The 20818-nt window shown below is 43.7% G+C and overlaps 1 protein-coding gene across 1 annotated transcript in view; it reads right to left on the minus strand.

Annotated features, from left to right (window-relative positions):
* Positions 1–10866: 10866 nt before the first annotated feature.
* Positions 10867–20818, minus strand: part of ASB4 (ankyrin repeat and SOCS box containing 4) — a 41056-nt gene continuing 31104 nt past the window's right edge. The window contains exons 4-5 of the mRNA XM_084784966.1: positions 12941–13054; positions 10867–11872 (exon numbers count right to left, since the gene is read on the minus strand). Coding sequence (XP_084641092.1) covers positions 11684–11872; positions 12941–13054 — 303 coding nt within the window. The 3' untranslated portion in view covers positions 10867–11683. The remainder of the gene's footprint in view (positions 11873–12940; positions 13055–20818) is intronic.

A 20818-nucleotide genomic window follows, 5' to 3' on the forward strand; every position in this document is an offset into this window, starting at 1 on the left:
CTTATAGAACTTCCCAGTTCTCATTTCCGCAACTGTGAAGTAAGGATGCACTGTATCTAAGGACTGTTTTATGGTCATTTCTGCTGGTGGCGTTCAGCTGAGGCCTTTGTAAGAACACAGCAATCATTAAAGAATGGCCACTTGATGACAGATGATATGACATCCATTCAGTCACAATAATTGGTGTATCAAGTGTCTGCTGTCCTTAGGCAAGGGCAGCAACAAGTAACATTCTAGCTAAGAAGGGACTAGCTGCTTTGTGAGAATGGACTTCTCTTTTCTAATTTTTATTCCAGTGAGGCCCTTATTAGCACTTGCTTGCTGGTGCCACTCATGGGCAAGGAGGACCTTCTCCGTGTCCAGTGCCTGACACAGCCGTCATCTCTATTCAGGATTTACAGACATACCCAGAGGTTTGTCTTTGCAGTTTCCTAGGTTGTCTCACAATGAACCATCATCACAAGTCAAATCTATTTAATGTCAGTCACACTCAGCAAAACCTACATTAAAACTCCAGAGAGAGAGCCACTATGCACTCAGCACGACTGAAGCCGGGAAACTAACGTCACTAACTGGGCAAGAATGCTTAGCATTCTTAGCATGTGCTGCTGGTGGACACGAAAATGGGTGGCACTTGAGAATTTTTTTTTTTTAATTTTCTTCAGGGAAGTTGAAAATAAGTCCCTACCACTGAAGACATTTTGGACATAGAAGTCTGAGGAATCAGGATGGAGCTGACCCAGACACATCCTATCTGAGGAACAGCTTTCATAGCAGCAGAAGGTACCATGCAAGCTGTCAACAGAGGAAAGAAATCAATAGCTTTACCCAGATAAAACACCTATGAACCACAACAAAAAGAGATCAACAGAGCAAGATATCCCTAAAGGTGCAATAGTGGTACTTACTCATATCTTGGAGGTAAGCAACAACTGTCTAATGAGACGTAAGGTCCTCTCACCAGAAAGGAAATCATTCCTGTTAAAATAAATTTAGTCAAATACCTATGGCTAGTAAGGTCGTGGGGTCTTGGATAAAAAACTTTTACTGCTACTTTCCTAAACCAGCAGAATTTCTAACTTTACTCTAAATAGTCATCCTTATGCCCGTAAGTGGAGGTCTTGCTTCTCACCAAAGAAGCTTTTTTTTTCCACCAAAGATTATTACAGAAATCCACAACCAGCCAAAACACAGAGAACAAGTGACAACTCTCATTGCTATATCTACAACACAACCTCTACACCCAAGATGTAAGAAACGTCATGGAAGAGAGAGCAAATCGATTGGTAGAGCCAGAGAAGCAGTCAATTTGGGGGGAGATGTGTCTTCTAGAAATGATGGGGAAGCGACACGCATGAAATTTCAATGCTATAGCTGCCTAAACAGGACTTGGACAATGATAGCATCAGTGGATGTGCCAGCCTGTGTTTGAAAAATCTCATTGAGCCCTAAGCCTAGATGAACAGCTAAAGCAATTAAGAACTCTGGAAAGAGGGAGACCTTCCTCAAGGATGAGCTCCCTAACTGGTTCTCCAATGCCAAGTAGTTGCCTCTGAAATCACGTACACACAAGCAACACTAAGCCAGCTCGATAAACTCTCTTCATCCAAGAAAAAAAAGAAAAAAGAAAGAAAGCATGCCCACAAAATCACATAAGCAAGAATATTTAGATCACATTTATCCACTGTATTCAGTCACGGCTTTCTAGATAAATATCCAATGGGTTGGATATGTAGCTGTGTTGCTTAATGCAGGAGATATGCTCTAGTGACTATAGTCATTGTGTGAACATGATGGTGTTTACTTACAGAACCCTACATGGCACAGCCTTGTATTAGTCATGTTTCTGCTACCGTGATAAAATACCATGACTAGAAACAATTTAAGGAGGAAAGGGTTTATTTCAGAGGGATGCGGTCCATCATTGTAGAAGGCTTGCCATGGCAACAGGGAAAGGAAGATGTCTGATCTGATCACATCTTTATTCTTTCAGAGGAAGCAGAGAGAGGGAGAGAGGGGGTGAAGGAGAAAGAGACAGACGTAGAGAAACAGGGAGTAAAGTGAGGCTATAAACTACTAAAAACCTACATCTTGTAATGACCTTCCTCCAGCGAGGCTTTCACTCCCAAACACATGTGCTTATTGGAGACATTTCTCATTCAAACCTCTACAACCCCCAGCTTTTTATCCTGCAGGTCACAACCCCGTATGGGAACATGTTGTAGATGTGGAGGTGGTGACAGTTTTGCAACAGTAAAATTTTTCTGAACAACAACAACATTTTTAAAAAAAACTCATTCAAAATGAAGCATACGGTGAATCCGCAGTGTCTAAGTACCTCCCACCTCTGTTGTAGCACATGACTGCACTGCAGCCCAGGTTCTGAATGACATGTATACCTTTCTCTGTATGTGCCAACCCTAGGTAACCCCCCCCCAAGCCCACTATTGTGTGTTAGAAATTCCTGGTTTTACTGTACGAAGCTTTCTTCTCTTGTAGACACATATACATTTAAATTTTAAAAAAAATTGATGTTTTCCTGAGCCTGTATATAACTTAAGTTGTATGTTTGAGAATGGTCTATATTCAAATATTTTAGTTTGGGTTGTTAAGTTTCATTTAAAAAAAAACATTAAATGAATTTTGACCTGGCTGTAGGACAAACTTTCTAACAACTTCTTATATGCTTCTTCTGATCCAAAGAGACCCACAATGCAGTACTGATTGTCCTAGCCCACTTCCAAGGCCTTCTAGGTTTGTAATACTGACCATGAGCCTCAGAGAGCATCGAGCCTGGAACCCAGAAATGATGACTCTATTTTGTCTTGCCCATCAATTCCAAGCAATCAGGAGAGGGGGCCTAGGTACGGCATGAGGAGGCTTCTGCAGGTAGGTCCAGACTCAGTGGGAGAGGGAGGTTGTCCATGGTCAACACTGACTGCAGAGCTTTACATAATGTGTGCTATGCCTTTGCCACCTCAGAGCAGCGTGAGTTTAAGCAGAACATAATACTCAAGTAAGTAAGGCAAACTGTGAGGAAGTACATGTTGGGTGAATTAGATAGCTCTGTTTCAATGCAGAAAAGAAAAAAGATATGATGATTGGCTAAAAAACTGGCTCAGATATTGGCATGTATAGGGGGCGCCCTTCTGAGCTGGTGGAACTATGCTGCCTGTCTCCCCTCTGCTACTGGGCAGATTTCCTTCCTGCCAACTGCTGCGTGTGGAGTAACCTCACAGACACACTCACGCATTCCACTCACTTATGGCTGTTACATACGTGTGTCTAGCCCTTGATGACTTGCTTGTTAGCTACACATCATTTGCTTACATACAATTAGCAGGAAAAACCAGGTTTAAATAATAACTGTAATTTGTCAAAAGTTGGGCCAGTGGTATAGTTCAGTGTCTGTGGTAGAATATTTTCTTGGCATGCTTGAGGGCTTGGATCAGGCAGGAGGAGTTAGAGCAATAGGAGGAGAAAGAGAATGATGACTGGGTACCGCGGCGCACGCCTGTAATCCCAGCACTTGGGAGGCAGAGGCAAGCCTCTGTGAGTTCGAGGCTAGCCTAGTCTACAAAGCAAGTCCAGGACAGCCAAGGCTACACAGAGAAACCCTGCCTTGGAGAAAGAGTCGGGGGAGGGAATGAAGAGAAAGAGAAGAAAGGAGGAGAAGGGAGAGAGGGAGGAAGAGAAAGGGACTTTTTTTCACTGTCCTGTCAACTACCATGAAAGACAAACACTCTTAGTGCCCAAAGGTAGACACTGCCTCTGAGCTAGGCAGTGGCCAGCTGTTCTGATGTTGCTGGGAAATAATTAGTTTGTGATTCCCCAAAGAAAGCACCTTTATGATCTTTACGCCTGCCCATGATGAGCTTGTCTGACTCTGTGAGCACCAACATGTGAGGCAGCATGACGCAGATCAGATACTTGGTCCTCTTCTCTGACATCATAGGGAAACAAGCAGAAACCTGAAGGCCATTTAAGAAGCCTTTCTTGCAAGATCTCTGGTAGTTTTTGTTTTTAGCTTGGCCAAAACCACTCAATCTGTTGCTAGAAAGAAAAGATCTTTTCCACATTTGGGGCTTCCAAATTGGGATCAAAGATACAGAATTAAGGATGGGGGGGGCCCAGAGGGGGCAGGGGGCATGGTGATGGTAGGAAAGTACAATTTTCCTACTTTGTGCATGGTTTAAGGATAAACTAAATGCATCCCTTAATTTATAGAATACACTAATCACTTGTTAAGGAGATCACAATATGCTTTCTAGATGCCCACACTGAAATCCTACCCCAGAGGTGGCAAGAAGCTTAGCCCAGAGAGCAGATGAAAGACAGAAAGAGGGAAAAGGGGGAAGGGAAAAGGGAGGAAGAAAGGGAGAAAGGGAGGGAGGGATGAAGGGAAGGAGGGAGGGACGAGAGGAGGGAGGGAGGGAGGAAGGAAAAGACAGAAAGCTAAATTAACAGAACTATATGAGTGGAGGGAGGGGGGATCCACACTTCAGATAAGAAGTTGACTGAACTCATGTAGATAATTGTTGAGACTGTCCTCTACCACCTTGGGGAGTTAAACTGTGCTCCCTTTCAAAAGGAATGTCTTGGAGGGGCGAGAAGGTCACAACACCCTCACCTGAATGTCTAGCTGCTCCCCTCCACCTTGCCTTAATTGCACATGGCCTATGGAGGAACTGGAGTATGCAGACCAGGGAAAGACCAGGGCAGGTTATCTGCTACAAGGACAGCCTCATCCCTGCTAGGCAAAGGCTTTCTAGATGCAGCTTGCTGCAGGATGGGAACACTCATAGGCCCATAGGTAACCTTTGACCTGTGTTCTGTAAGGAAGCTCAGTAAACCCATTGGCTCTCCAGAGTGGACTTTGGTGGGATCCTGCCTCAGCTTCAGGGGGACCTTCAGAGAAGGGGTAGCTATTGTTCACATCTCCCTCTGAGAAAGAATCTTTTTTCATTAATTTATTCATATTACATCTCAATTGTAGCCCATCCCTTGTATCCTCCCATTCCTCCCTCCCTCCCTCCCACTTCCCCCCTATTCCCCTCCCCTATGTCTGTGACTGAGGGGGACTTCCTCCCCCTGTATATGCTCATAGGGTATCGAATCTCTTCTTGGTGACTTGTTATCCTTCCTCTGAGTGCCACCAGGCCTCCCCATCAAGGGGACATGGTCAGAAATGGGGCACCAGAGTTTGTATGAAAGTCAGACCTCACTCTCCACTCAGTGGTGGAGAAAGTCCTGTCCATCGGCTAGATCTGGGTAGGAGTTCAAAGTTTACTGCCTATATTTTCCTTGGCTGGTGCCATACTTTAATCAGGACCCCAGGACCCAGATCTGCCCATCATAATGTTCTTCTTGTAGGTTTCCAGAACCCTCTGGATCCTTCTATTTCCCCATTCTCCCATGCTTCTCTGACCTAAAGTCCCAATAGGATGTCCTCCCCTCTGGCCCACTTTCCTGGTAAGTAAAGTCGAGAAAGAATCTTAGTAATGGTAATAAATGGCACCATCAAGGTACTTGTCTTATACCTTAGTACAGTCCTAGCTTGGGGTGAACATTTCATTTCTGGATGACTTCACTGCAGAGTGAACAGCAATTACTTAAGACACTATTTGCTGACACCTAATTTTTCCCTCCTGGGTTGTCCTCAGAGCATCTCATGGTCCATCCAACATTGGTCCTGGGATGTCCCTGACCTGAAAGACTGTAATCATCCTCTGTCTCTATAAACAGTCTAACCACGAGTCCTGTTGTGCTGCGAACGGCAGGGACCCTGAAGCTCCACAGACTGCATCCAGTCTTCCAGGTCACTCTCCTTCATAGACTTTTCAAGTAGTTATGTTTAAATATTTTAATATGTAAGAATATTTTAAAATGTAATCCCTCTCCAATTCAAGAATAAATCAGGCTGTAAGAAGACTGGAGTGTTTTATAGGGAAAGAGAAAGCATTAATGAGTGTCGTGAATGCATAACTTTTCAACACTGTGTATTTATTTATCATTTGATTGTTACTTTGAAGAATTAAGGGCAGTGAAGAGCTGGAGAGGTTGGTGATAACATGATTCTCCAGGACCTTTCCTTGTGATTCCAGATATTTTATCAAGTGACTCTAGCAACTTCTGTCTTCCTTCTGCCCTTTTACGGAAAACGGTCATCTCTCCCTCCAATTGTGACTATAAGTTTGGTGTTGGTGACTATCAATTCCAGTGCCAACCATTTCTCTAATCTTAATGGCTCCCCAACACTCTTCTTAGCTCAGTCCCAAACTATCTTGCATCATAAATCTAGTCCACCTGTCTGCTGTCTGTCTTTCCTGGCCACAGTGACCTCCAGTCACCACAAATACCATGGCTACCCCATGCTTTCATTGCCCAGGTAATGCTTTATGTTTTTGCACCCATCAGGATCCCTAGAGGACCTGAAAGGAAGACTGAAGAGAGTTTAGTCAAAGTCCATTCACATGGAAAAAAGCAAGGCACCCTGAAATGCCCCTGGTAATGGCAGTTCAGTGGAAGCTTTGTCTTCTCCTAGGGCTGAAGGAACAAGGGGAGTGAGTGCTGGGGGATGGTCTGATGTATTTTGATGTTAATTACTGCTTTCTAGCTGTGACCCACCTTTTGCTTAATAAAAAGCCATCCCACCTGGGCAGTGCAGAGGAGATAGGTGGGACTTAGAGAGAGAGGAATTCTGGGAAGAAGAAGGACCGCCAACAGGAGAAGGAGACCTGAAGTGAAGAGAGGAAGGCCGCCATGGGTTAGCTGGAGAAGCACGTAGCCTGCAGCATGGATGGAGAATCCAGCCCAGATAAAGAACATGAGCAAGTATTTGGGATTATGGACAGGAGGTAGCCTGATAGAGGTTATTGGAAGCAGATGGCATGGGATTGAGACAGGGATCCCATGCCTGCCCCACTAGGGGAGGTAATGCAGAAGATTGATATCTGCCCTGCCCCAGGTTAACTAAGGCTATCTTAAAATATAGCAAGTGTCTGGGTCTTGATTGATTGCTAGCCCGGCCTACAGATAATACTGATGATACAGATCAATTTTTAAAACAATAGGGAGCAAGCCAATCCAATAACCCAGGGAGAGTGGAAATGTAGGAAGAAGGTCTCTCCCAGGAGGCATGCCCATGTCAAGAAGCCCATCCCCTAGCAAGCATCTCAGCAAGAGGAAGCCAGGTCTTCCCATTGACCAGACACAAGGAGCAGGGATTCCAGTTGAGGCTTGCCTGGAAGTCACCTGCCAAGACCCTGAGCAGGAGAAAGAGGGAATGGGTTCAGAGGGGCCGCTCAGGTTGTACATTTCCCTTCCTTCATCAGGTGGCTTAAATTTTCCATTAGAATTTCCTGCCCATTAGCCATGCACTGACTTTCAGCTTTCCCCAAACCTGCGAGTGGAGGGGGTCTTTCTTTATGTCTCTGAGCCCACAGTACGTGGTGCCCTGACTCCCCATCTCAACCTCTGAAAGTGCCTTACACACCCCCACAGTAAAAGCTCTACTTTGTTAGTCCCTCCCTATCTGGCAACCACAAAAATCTAAGTAATCCAGCGCCATACTTAATTTTGAAAATACAAAGAACATTCCTGTTTTTATTTTGTGGGCTCAATTAGCATATATTTGCATAGTTGTTCTCCAACATCATTGAGGTATACCTCTATTTGAGAAAACTCATTAGTGAAGAACAAATTTTAAACACGCCTAACACACTTTGTGTTGCGTAAAAAGACAGGGAGAAAAAGAGAAAATCAGCCTGTGCTGTGTTGTGGATTGCATCTCAACCATGGCAGGTGTGACTACACACTTAAGGCATTGTAGCCCTGGAATACAGCTTCCAAAACTCAACACATTCCACCATTTTATGACCAAAAAAAAAACAAACAAAAAAAAAAACCAAAAAAACCTGAGTTAGATAGCGTTAGATAGTACCTAATTAGAACAGACACTGTGTCCTTTCATTCTTGGTTTCTTAGTAAAAGCAAACAGACTAAAAGTGCTGACCTACTGACAGTGAGTCCCACAGTGACTGGAAAGCCACACTTTGTTTCATCCACCTTTAGCCTACTACACATGTAGTGGTGCTGAATGCATTCTTCCCAGATAAAGAATGCAGGGACAGGTTTCTTCAGCCCTCCCAGCTCCTACCCTGTGATGAGCAGAGCCTGGAACTTAGGAATCTCCTGGCGCTCCACTCTCCTCGGGTCCTCCTATTCCTTCCTGACTGAAGACAGAAGCAGAGGGACGGCCTCTCTGCCCACATGGCAAATGTTCAGGTGGCTGGTTGACCAACCAGATACTAAAAGGAGCCATTGCCTCCCATGTAGACGTATTCATAAAAGAGCACTGTTTCAGAATGGTGTCCTTTTGCCTGTTTGCTAATATCCCACAGCAATGCTTTTTCCTCTCCCATCCTTCACGCCAGAGAGCCCAAGGAGTTCCCAGACCTGATCTGCCTTCCTCCCATCCCCAAAGAAACTTGCTTCCCAAGTGAACAGGAATCTCCTAAACTTCTGCTACAGTGATAGTTTTACTCAAAGGATACATCACCCCACTGGTAAAAACCTACTCCTACACCACAGAGACTATAGTAGCATCATTGATCGTGACTATAATAAGATGCCTACTGTGTGCCATGTTTTGTATTGATTTAATGCTCAAAGTAATCCTGTAAAACTTTTGTGAGGTAAGTAACATGCTTAGTCCCATGTTGCAGATGTGGAAATTAAGGCAAGGAGCAGATATAATACTACTTTCCACAGATTTTTGGTGAGATGAGGGTGAAAAACAGTATATGAACAATACATCTGCCAGAGCCCAAACTTCAATATATCTGCCTAGCATCCTATTGAAATAGCTGTCGAGTCTTTCTTGGGTCATAGCTATGATGCTTGTGTGATGCTTGTGTTTCAAACAGAACTAATGAATGGTTATGACCATCTTTAAAAGTTTTGAAAAATGTTTGAATTTGCGAATTTGTTACAGTCAACCAGACAAGGAACCAAGATCGACAATGCAGTGCATTGCAAGTGGTTTGTTGATTTTCTTATACACCCTCCCCACCCCCATCTTCTTCTTACTACTGTATTGTTATCAGAACCTACTGGGCTCCAAATGGAAGGACAAGTGGGGATGTAACATTGGGCTATTAAAAACTAGAACACGGGTCTGTGTGGATGCAGAGAAGGGCAGAAGGCTGGAGAGGAGGGCTCTTCCTCTCATCAAAGCTGCCACCTCTCATGGAACATTATGAAGAGGGCTGTTTTTTCTTTGGAACATTAGCTGTCTGTTTACAGAAAGCTTTCGCAGAAAGCACAAAGGCATTATGGGGGTACAATTTCCTCTGTTGCTTTGTCCAGGGTTAAGTAAATAGTGAGAATGAAGGAAAATGAAAAGCCCAGGACGCCAGAGATGGCAAGAAGTGGACCAGAAGCATTCAGTTCAATTTTCTACTTATCATTAAAGTACACTTACTAAAACGGCAATGGCCTCCATTTTATTTTGTTCCGGCCACATTCTCGCCTTTACTTTCTCCTGACAGCATTGTTTGCTGACAGGCACAATTCTTCATTCCAGCACTCTTCCTTAATGCTGGAGAAAGCAGTGAAACAAGTTTTTTTTTTTTTTTTTTTTTGTCTGTGTCTCTATGGAAGAGTCAATATTGTGTGAGGAAGACGAGTCTTGTTGATAAGTAACTCACGACGACGATGAGTGGGAACACCACAGCTTTATTGACGATCTCTATTTGAGCTTTATTAAAGGTTAAAGTACAGAAGTAATCATGTTAAGTCCACATGCAAGTGATGCAAAGCAAGTAGCCATGTGTTCTCTGCGAGACAGAGGCAAGCATTGCAACCCACCAACACAGTGACGAGCGTTCCTATCTCCCTATGTGAGGAACGCCATTTCTGCTGGTTCTCAGTCCCTCTTAACCTGTTATAAGATAACCTATCACAGACTTTTCTGCCAGAATGTTCCTGATGAAGGAGAGAAGCTCCCAACCCTTTGAATATTCTACGTTCTAAATAATGTTCAGCTACGCAAACTATTTTGTATGTGTAATCTGTACAAATTCAACATGCTGTCCCATGATAGAGATGTTGTTTTTTAACACAGAATCTGCTTTTTCTGAAGTTAGTTGAGCTAGATACTTCAAAAACACGATCACGTTCACCTAAACAACACTGGGAGTCGGGGGGGGGGTGTCTCAATTTGAAAACACAGCTAAATGGGGGAACTACTGGAATATTTGACATCATCTCTAGACAACAGAACAGGGAAGTGTCCAACAGCAAACAAGAAGCAAGGCCACACACACACACTGAAGAAGTCTGCTGACTGCAACAGGTACACTGTCTACACTTCACTGCTACTTTAACTACCACAAACACTGTGCCCAGAGGTGACTAGCTAGCCACCAATGATTAGTGAGAGCCAAATTAGCAAAGCAAAGTTCTCCAGGAGGCCTTCCAGCATGATTCCACTAACAGACACTAAATAAGTCTTATAACATACTTCATTCAATGCTTCCCAGGTTTTCATGACTTCCAAGTCTCTCATTGAGTCTGAAGGGAGCCACTGATAAAACGCAGGCTCCTTACCTATCAGCTAAAATGCTCTAAACTATCAATGTGTCCCATGAGAAGACCAAGCAAATCAACTAAGTTCTTCCCTTTACAACTGTTTTGCCCACATCCCTAAACTTCCTTCCTTCCTTCTCATAGAGTGTAGCCTATTTTTCTCGGATCTATGACAAAACATAACATGATCTGGATTGTTTGAAGAAACTCAAAGACACTTACGCTCCTAGTAGCAGGTCCCTCTACAGAATTCTGCATGATTTGTCTTTATGGTTAAAAAAAAAAAAAAATCACACGCTTCCAGTCAGAAGCATACTTCAGAGAGGTAAGCACTAAACATGAGTCTGCTCCTGTACTCTCGCCCCATTGCTTCATATGGCAGTCGTCTGCTTGTATGTCTGGATCCTCTGGCGGACAGCCATCCTCACTGACCTCAACTGTGGTCTCCAGTGTCTGGCTCAGTGAGCGTGTTGAAATGTCTAATCCTGGACTCCTAAGTGAACTGCTCTCTCCTTCTCATTTCTATCTTGACCACTCAAAGATCTTGTTCCCACTGCACTCCTGCACATGGATCACCAAAATGAATGGATGACGTTGGTTTGGGGAGGAGGAACTTCTAAAGCTAGTAAGGGAAGTCTGCTCAATAGTCACTGGGGGGGGGGGGGGAACACCAAGCTTAAGAGGCCGCTCACAAAACCTGCTACCTTGCGAGCTAAACAGTCATGTAAACTTATTACTGATAATGTGGAGAAATGAGATTGGTTGTAAGAAATGTGGGTCCCTTTTCAGATGAAATCATATGTGAAAGTTTTACAAAATATACCTCAGGTAACTAATAAAAGATGTCACTATATGAGCTACTACTGCTGTGTCAGTGTCTGCCTTCTAAATGCACTTTCAAAACTCTTTTAACTTTACTTGCTTATTTCCCCTCACCACGCTACTCTAAGATTAATGACATGGTGTTTGCAAAGCGTTTTTGAAATCCCCAAAGTGTTATAATCAACCCAAGTATCATTTTATGTACGCAAACTGTGTCTACCCAGCGAGCCCACTAACATATCTAGCACTGGGAACTGCTGTCTCCTAAGACTTAATAAATGATTCCCTCTGGCTCCAAAAGCAAGTACTTCTTCAATGGCAACGGGAGGGACAGCAGAGGGATCGCTTTGTGGCATCTGTCGTGTAACGCTTTGCGAATGGCACACCTCGACAAGTGCATGAGGGTCCTGGGAGTGTTGCAGCACACCTTGAAGAGAGAGTGGTAAAAATCCCAGTGTTTCTGGAAAGCAAGACAAGACAGGTTAATTTGAGGGAGGCTCCACAGTTTGCACAGATAAAATCCACCATGATGCATTTATCCCTACTTTACATATAAGGAGAGCTCTGTGGCGTCACCGATAGTGAACAAATTTGAGCACAAAATGAAAGTGGGGAGGTCAGGAAGTGGGGCATGAAAAGACTGGGAAGAGAAGACAGGAAGCACGTTCACAATCCAGGACATGATACAACCTACCATGCCTGAACTGCCTGGACCAGTTCAACCTAAAACGGCAATTTTAATTTAACTCAGTACTGCAGCGTGCTCTTTATGCACCTGGTAAGATGTACTTGCACTGGCTAGCAGGCAAGTAACTTTAAAAGGTGAAAGAGCTAATGATTAGCGGGATAATCTAGTTGTAGTTGTCTAATCCTACAACTACACCAGTGGCCTCTGAAGCCCAGGGAACCTGGTGCCTGATACCTCTCGTATATTAGACACAGCCTTGACTCTGAAGTCAAGAACAGGATGCTCTGTGGGTAGGGCTGGCTTGCAGGTGGAGCAAAGTCTTTAAGCTCGCAAGTGAGGGCACGCATGGCTCTACTATGAGCTTTGGGTGGGGTTCACTGAAGACATTAAAATAGCAGAAGGTAGACAGACAGACAGACAGACAGATAGATAGAAATAGAGATATATGCTTAGTCATAAGCATTCAGAGATAGTAAAAAGAGAGTGAAATAGCTACATAGAACACTACACTTTTCTGAAAAAAATAAATGCTGAGTGAGCAGTCCCAGATATTACCACTTAATGCATTTAAATGGAAGGAAAATAAAGCTGTCACCTTCATGTATTTACTCAGACTTCTATCACAGAAATCCCTCAAGAGATTCCCTAGTATCACATATTTGACAGACATACATAGAGTTTTACACTCTCATATTTGTATTGTATAGTCCTTTGTTTCATTATATTTGAAAAGGCTTTGAAAGTATCCTCAAACCTGATGTTTTAAATGAGAAGGCTGAGTACTTATATGGAGGTCTGGAGGCCCACACTAGGGAAAACCACAGCAAACGAATTATTTACCTCCAAGTCATCATCAGGAATAGCTCTTCTCCACTTTATGTTCCATCTGATGTGCTCATAGGCATTGACTACAACCTCAATCGCTTTGGGGCAAGAGTGGCAAGCCTGGATCACCTGCAGAGAAAACAGAGAGCTTTGTCACTTTGGTGTGTGCACATGATTCACAATTCTCACAGACATCAAGAATCCCTAGGCACAGTTAGGTGTGGCTTCATGCACCTGGAGTCCCCCCTGTTCACTATGCTTTGGGATCACAGGGACTCTGGTCCGAGACCCACTCAGGCAGTACACCCTGACCACACCTCTAGGAAGAATTCCCATACCTGTTATACTATCTGGAGCACTAAGCTTACATGGCAAAGCCAACCTGGGACCCAGAGTGTACCCTGTCCCACAAATATGCCAAAAGCAAAACTTAAAAAATAACACTGAAAAAAGTTAAACATAAAAAGTATATTATTCCAAGCCAGAGCTGTATAGACTGGGCCTAGTCAGCACAGATCTCTTGAAGAAGCAGAGGTCAGCTCTCAGTGCTGGACAGTAGAAAGAGATTTTAGGCCCCATAAGTACTATTTCCTTATAAATAAAGATCACGTTAAAAATAAGATGAGAATAACAAGCAGTCAGAGGTCAGAAAGCCATAGTTACTGTGGGAAGCTCATTACATATCCTGTTCAACTACCGGTCACGTGCAACTTCTGAAATTCTACTGTGAAGTGAATTCTCTGCCCTCTGACTCCAGATCTTTCTCTAGGAGCCAAGCTTGTTTCCAGAGCTTGCCACCCTAAAGATCAAAGAACTCACACATTCTCCAAGGCCAAAGTTCCATAAGCTAACCCAGTCCCTCTCTAGCTCTTAGTCAGCTGAGTGGAGTAGCAAACTCATCCGCTAGGGGCTGAGGTGGTATTTTACCAGAATTTGCCTCACGAAAACGTGAGACAATGGGCATGAGAGTTCTCTGCTAAATAGCTTGCAATGAAGCCTTGTAGGCTCAATTTTCTTAACAAATATACTTTATTATGAACTTATTAACTGAGAGTACCTCACTTATAACCAAACTAACCAAAACAATAGGAAAAGAGGATTAAAGAATACAATAATGAAACCATAAGGATATAAGTTCCGAGGAGCGATTCTCCCAGCGGAATCAGCAGGATTTCTTCTGCTGGAACCTAGAGTAACCAGAACCCAGAACCTCAGCAGAAGCCCAGAGCCCCGAAGCCTTCCCTTGAGCAGTTCCCTCTAGGAGCATCTCAAAGTGGAGTGATGAACAGCCAAAACTATCCCAAGTCTCCAAAGACCCCGCCTCTTGTTTTTGGCTCACATTTATACCTCCTCTCAGAATTTGTTCAAGGATATTTTTCAGCTGGTTAACAACCAATCTCCCCCACACGGTGGGTGGTTCAACTTCTAAGGGGATAAACATCACCTGTTCTCTCACAAGTCTTTTTCTCATCCCACATTTGTGATCTAAACAAACAACATGTTTATCTCTCCTTCAAAGCCTCGCTTCAGTGAGTTAAGGGACAAGGAGACACTGTCAGACGGAGTAGGGCCACATGTAATAGTACAGAAAGGAGAGGCAGGCTAGAAGGTAGCCACATCTATTATATCTTCCCTATTGTCCCTGTATAGCCTGAACAAGCCCCGGCTGGAGTGTCTATACCACAGAAGTCAGCACATGCTATGGCTATATCAAGAAAACATTTTTCCTACATCTAGATACCAATGAGGCAGTAAATCGATGTCTGCTTAGTATTATACAGTCTACACCACACACATACACACACACACACACACACATACACACACACACGCACACACACACACACACACACACACACGCATACACGATACAACAAATGAGTAAAAAATAAAGAGAAAAAATTAACAAGTAATGAAATTTAAATGTCTGCTCTGGTTTTAGTGTACTTTATCTGTCCTGAGCTTACATGACTTGGTATTTTATGAAGACTGCATTTAATCAGTACTCAACGTTGTTGATGATGTCACACTCTGGTCCTGTGGGCTACTGTGAGCTGATTTGGCACGAAGCTGCTCTCAGCTTTCAGTATTTAAGAAGCAACGTTGCAAGCTACTACGTATTAAATGAATATATTAAACTCCAAATCAAGGAAGGAAGGATGAGAGCTAGTCTGTTCATTGGCTAGATGCCAACGAGCACTGACCTAAATGCATATTTAGTAATAGGATCCACTTATGGAAACATTCTAGCTACTCTCACAAAGTTTCTCAGCTGGCTCTATAAAAGCAAAGAGCATACCCTGGCCTACTGGCCTCCAGTGGGGTAAGCGAGCAGCCAGAGCCAGTCACCAGTCACCTGGTGCTAAGGGGACTTCTCAAGAGTCAAAGATTCTTGTTTGTTTTTCAAGGCACGGTTTCTCTGCATAGCCCTGGCTGTCTCAGAGCTTGCTCTGTAGACCAGGCTGGCCTCGAACTCACAGAGATCCACCTCTGCATCCCGAGTGCTGGGATTAAAGGCGTGCCTGCACCACCACCAAGTTAGAGATTCTGAAACTTGAAAAAATAACTTTCACTAGGGTTATGGCTGTTAGGTCGGGCAATTATGTCCCAACACTGAGCAAATAGATCTTTATTAAGTCTCAAGCTAGACAGCCTCTTCATGGGAGATGAGCTGGCTATACTAAAATGGGAGGGGTCCACATAGCAACCCAGCTCATTTATCTCTGGGTCTTCCTCACCCACCTCCTTGTGAAGGCTGAGAAAGCGGGAATGGAGGCAGATGAAGTTTCATTATAAATTATTCTTCTCATACTACATATTGCTGACTTACTGGAGTTGCCAATCTTCATAATATGGTGTCATGGTTAAGGATGAATTTTCATATAGACTTTTCATATAGTTCCCAAATATTGCTTGAAAGGGGCTTATACTAAAGTTTACTTGTTATTTATCCTATTCATAGATCCTCTTCAGAAAAGGCTCAAGCAAAGATGTGCATACAGGAGTATAGTTATAAATGGTTTGAAGCCAAACATTATACATCTGATGCTATTTTGCATGTGACGTCTTCCTGTGTATAACAAAATGATGACCTCTCAGCATTCATTAGGGTGAAAATTGGGTGCTTCCAAATCCTGACCTTCTGCCATCTTCAGACGCCACAGGCCTAATGCCGCCACTGCTGGCATTAGTTTTGCTGACATTCTATCTTAGGGTTTCTATTGCTCTAAAGAGACACCATGACCACAGCAACTCTTATAAAGAAAAGCATGTAATTGGGGCTGGCTACAGTGTCAAAGGCTTAGCCCATTATGATTGGGGCACTGTGCCTGCAGACATGGCACTAGAGAAGGAGCAGTCTGCATCTTGATAGGAGAGTAGCAGAAGAGACCTGACCCACTAAGCCTAGCTTGATCATATGAGACCTTTAAGCCCAACTCCACAGTGACACACTTCCTCCAATGAGGCCACACCTCCTAATAGTGCCACTCCCTATGGGCCAAGCATTCAAACACAACAGTGTATGGGCCATTTTTATTCAAAACACCATACACTCTCTGTGGACAGAACACTTACAACTGGACTCATTTTCTAAGGCCTCAGTAACTATTTCACCCAGGCAGTAACTAGATAGATAGATGATGATTGATGGGTACAGAGATAGATAGATAGATAGATAGATAGATAGATAGATAGATAGATAATAAACAGATTAGTAGATAAATAATAAATAGATACATAGATAGATGATAGATTAGTAGATAAATGAATAGATACATATATACATAGATAGATTATAGATAAATGATACGTAGGTATATAAATAGATGATAGATAGATAGATAGATAGATAGATAGATAATAGATAGATACAGAGAGAGAGAGAGAGAGAGAGAGAGAGAGAGAGAGAGAGAGAGAGAGAAACTCTAAAGCATCACTTTACACCAATTGGCAGGCACTTAGACTAACACATACCAGGGGGCCATTGTGGACCCAAAGGAGAAGCCACTGCCTCTGCTTAGCCTCTGATGATCTGAGAAGCAGAGGACACCAGGAAGCTTCACAGTCTGTCACTCTTCAGTGACTGTTTTCTTCCATCACAGAATGATGACTAGACAGAGATGAAGTCTTATACTAAAACAGTGATCACTGGGAACCAGATCAGATATTACTCTTCATCATCTGACCCCTAAAGCATGGCACAGATTCAAGGGCCTAGGCAGATGACTCAATGGATTGAGTACTTGTTGGGCAAGCAGAGAACCTGAGTTCCATCTACAAGAATCTCTGCAAAGATCAGGGAACTGCATGCCAGGAGCATGTGGTCCAGTCAGCTTAACTAACCAGTAAGCTCCAGGAGCAGAGACAGAGCCTGTCCCTAAATGGCAGTGGAAAGTGATTGATGATAGCCTTCACCTCCAAGCACACATACACACATGTATGCATACCCTGAAACACAGAGAGGAAGAGAGAGGGGGAGGGAGGGAGAGAGAGAGAGAGAGAGAGGGAGAGAGAGAGAGAGAGAGAGAGAGAGAGAGGGAGGGAGAGAGAGAGAGAGAGAGAGAGAGAGAGAGATGGATTAAAGACATCCCCCCAGCTTTTTCCAAAAACTACCTGGAACCTTACATAGTGCTATATTTTTGTACACACACACACACACACACACACACACACACACACACACACACACACACACACTTATTATCAAGGGAACTGCTTGAGCAATGGGCTTCACCCACTGCATTGTTCAACGGCAGAAATACCTCTGGCCTCCCTCAAATTCTCACATTATCATTCCCGTACCTAGAAAAAAATGCCTTTCTTGCCCTACAAGAAATCTCGATTTTGTCTCCCCAGGGTGTCGCTTCCTTCTGAATTATGCTAGCAGAGGAAGAAAAAAAATCAAATGTCCTTCAGTACCCTGGAAAGCAATTGTGGACCCTATCTTTCTCCTCGACACCATCTTGCTTTGTGTAATTTATACATTGGATCTCTGTGAAGTGCAGCGCCTCCCCATCCGCTCTGCATTGTGAAGACAGGGTCCGCAGCTCTGACCTTGGCCCTTGCAAATAAGGAAACTGAATTCCCCATCCAGGAGAGTGCAAATCACTTTATCTTCTGGATAAATGAGTCAGTCATTTGCCTGTTGTAAGGAAGAGGTTCTCTTAGCAAAGTCGGCCTGGGGAGCAGCTGCTCCCAATCACTTTGAAGCATCTGCATGGCAAACTGAAGTTTTTCTCCTGCTTTCCCACTCTCACACACTTCTGAGAGGCAGCACCAATACTGTTGACAGTGGCAGCCAGGCACCAGTAGCCAAGTCTGTGCTATAAATCTCCTTAGCAATCAGCCAAACCACAGGTAGTTAAAGGAACAAACAAAACCAAGTAGGAAAACACTGCTGTGCCTTGGGACACAAGACAGGTGTGCTTATGTTAAAGACTATTGGAGCCCTGAGCAGGCTTAGTGCTAGAAACTCTTACCCTGCTCCTGAAACACAAAGGACAAGAGGGAAACTGGCTGAGCACTCTCCCCAGAGTGGTGGGCATGCCACACCCACTCTCACTATATGCACCCAACATAGATGCTGGGAACTGAGCCTGAGTCCTCTACAAGAGCATCAAATGCTCTTCACTGCTCCCTAGCCCAGCAAATTAACGCTTTCTAAAGTGAGTTGTGCTAAGCAGACAGCTTGCTTGACTTTTGGAGTTCCCCTGTAAATCATAAGGAGATCCTGGTCAGATGGAAGTGGGATATAAGGAGGGAGAGAAACAGGCAACAGGAGAAATGAGTTCAGAAGCAAAATGACAGCGAGGCTAAGAAATGCAGGGCCAGCCTGCAGGCACTGAAGGTACCCTAGGAAAAAGTGTAAGAAATGTGTGGTCCCATCCTCCTAGTATGTGTGTTGGACACTATGAACAGGCATAACTTCCTCCTCATGAAGGACTGTGCTCACATACTGATGCCAAAGGGTCTAAGCCAAGAATACCCATTTCACAGATGAGGAAAATCGAGGCCTAGGGAAGCTAGTTGTTCACTGAATCAGACCCTTATGGAACTAGAGGAGCAAAAGTTGATCTCAAGTTCCTTTTTCTGTATTTTTTTTTTTGTTCCAGTTATGAATAGAAAAATCTAAGTCTAAGATGAACTATAGATGACAAAGTAGAGATTAAAATTAAACGCAAGAAAGGAGAAATTACAGAAAAAAGGAGAAATTTGCAGGATGTATATGTGCTATCATGGCCCATCCATTAGAAGTAGGTGGTCCTTTTTTTGTATAAATGACAGAGGAAGTGTTCAGAGACAATTACCCAAGCAAAAGAGTGCCATGAGCTCAGCCATCATAGAAGATGACAATTAGGACCAGACTCTTTTTTTTTCCCCCCACTTATCTTCGCTCTTATTTCTGGAGAGTGAAAGCCAGATTCTCCTCCTTCTTGCATCTCTCGCTTTGACTGTGTGAGACACAGCGGAAGAGGCAGCTGGGGCTTTTCCTGCTCTTGGGGTCCTGAGGCAGACTTCAGTGGGGAGGTAGCACGCAATCACCAAGGAGCCAGTTGCTCCTGACCATGAAAATGTTATTCTGGGGTGCCCTCGGCTTTAGCACATAAGTTTAAGGGAAGAAAATTAATCCTCAGTTAAGACACGGACAAGCAAGCGTAAAGTCCCTGCCCAGTTCAGTCCCGTTTGCTCTGGGCCTGTGGTAACTGAAGAACTGAACGCTCTTTGGATTTTTACCTGTGGTTTCTCCTCATTGAACTAACTCCTCTTAAACGATTCTTATTATTCCACTTTTTCTTTTCCTTTTTTTGTTTTTTGTTTGTTTCGTTGTTTGTTTGTTTGTTTAACTTGAATTTTGTGAGACAAGGACTTAATAAATAGCCCAGGCCAGCCTCAAACTTACGATTCGCTTCCCTCTACTTTTCGACGCTGGACCAGGACCAACAGGAGCACATCCTCCACCTCTTCTCACTTTTGACTGCCCTCCCATCTTTAGAACTTTCCCCCTAAGTTGTCTTCACGCTGCATATACACATATAGATGAAACTATATTATGAAGGGTGACCACCTTCCAATTAAATGGACTAGTCTTCAACTTTCTCAGCTTCTTTAAGGTTTTAGAATTGCAATGTCATCTGGCTTGCTTTAATTATGAAATGCATTTTGACTACCAAATTAATGACATCATTAATCTGATGCTCGCACCTCCTGCATCCCTCTACTTCATCATGTACTGTGCATATTAAAAGGACCTCTCTGCGTGCTTTCCTTTCCCAATAGACTCCAAGCTACTTGAATAGGTACCATGTCTTGGTCATACCAACATCATTAGCATCTGCTCCCTGCCAGCCCATTACAGATTATTAATTAGTATTGTTCAGAAAAGAGACTGTGTCGTATGATATTATGTGAATAAATTCTTGAATCAAATTATGTGAGGTCGGGTCCTAATCCCACCACTGCAGGAGCTCAGACGTGACTAGATGCCACAGTTTCCTCTGCTTGCAGATCAGGGACAATACATCCTCCATAGACCCCTTGAAGGCATCGAGTTAGCAAATACAAAATGTTTACAACAATGTGCTGAATTCATCACAAGTCATTATTGGTCCCCGTGTGTTAGCTAACATTGTTGCTAGCTTTTGTCAAATTGGAAACATGCATAGCTCTTCCCTGGCTGAGGGCTAGCTCATTCCAAAACAGGCTCTGTGGTCTTTAGATCAGACATGGGGTAGGAACAATTACCTGGTCCCTCGTGCACTGACTTTCTAACTCTCGCCCAAAGTTCTAACGTACAGAGGATGGGAAGGGCTAATGGAGGTCAGACATGGTTAACTCGTGCTCAAGTCTTGAGCAAGTTGGGATCACCGGGAGACTGGAGGGCACGTCTCCCTT

This window comes from Acomys minous (assembly GCF_964271855.1).
Source record: "Acomys minous genome assembly, chromosome: 6".
In the NCBI taxonomy this organism is placed as follows: Eukaryota; Metazoa; Chordata; class Mammalia; order Rodentia; family Muridae; genus Acomys; species Acomys minous.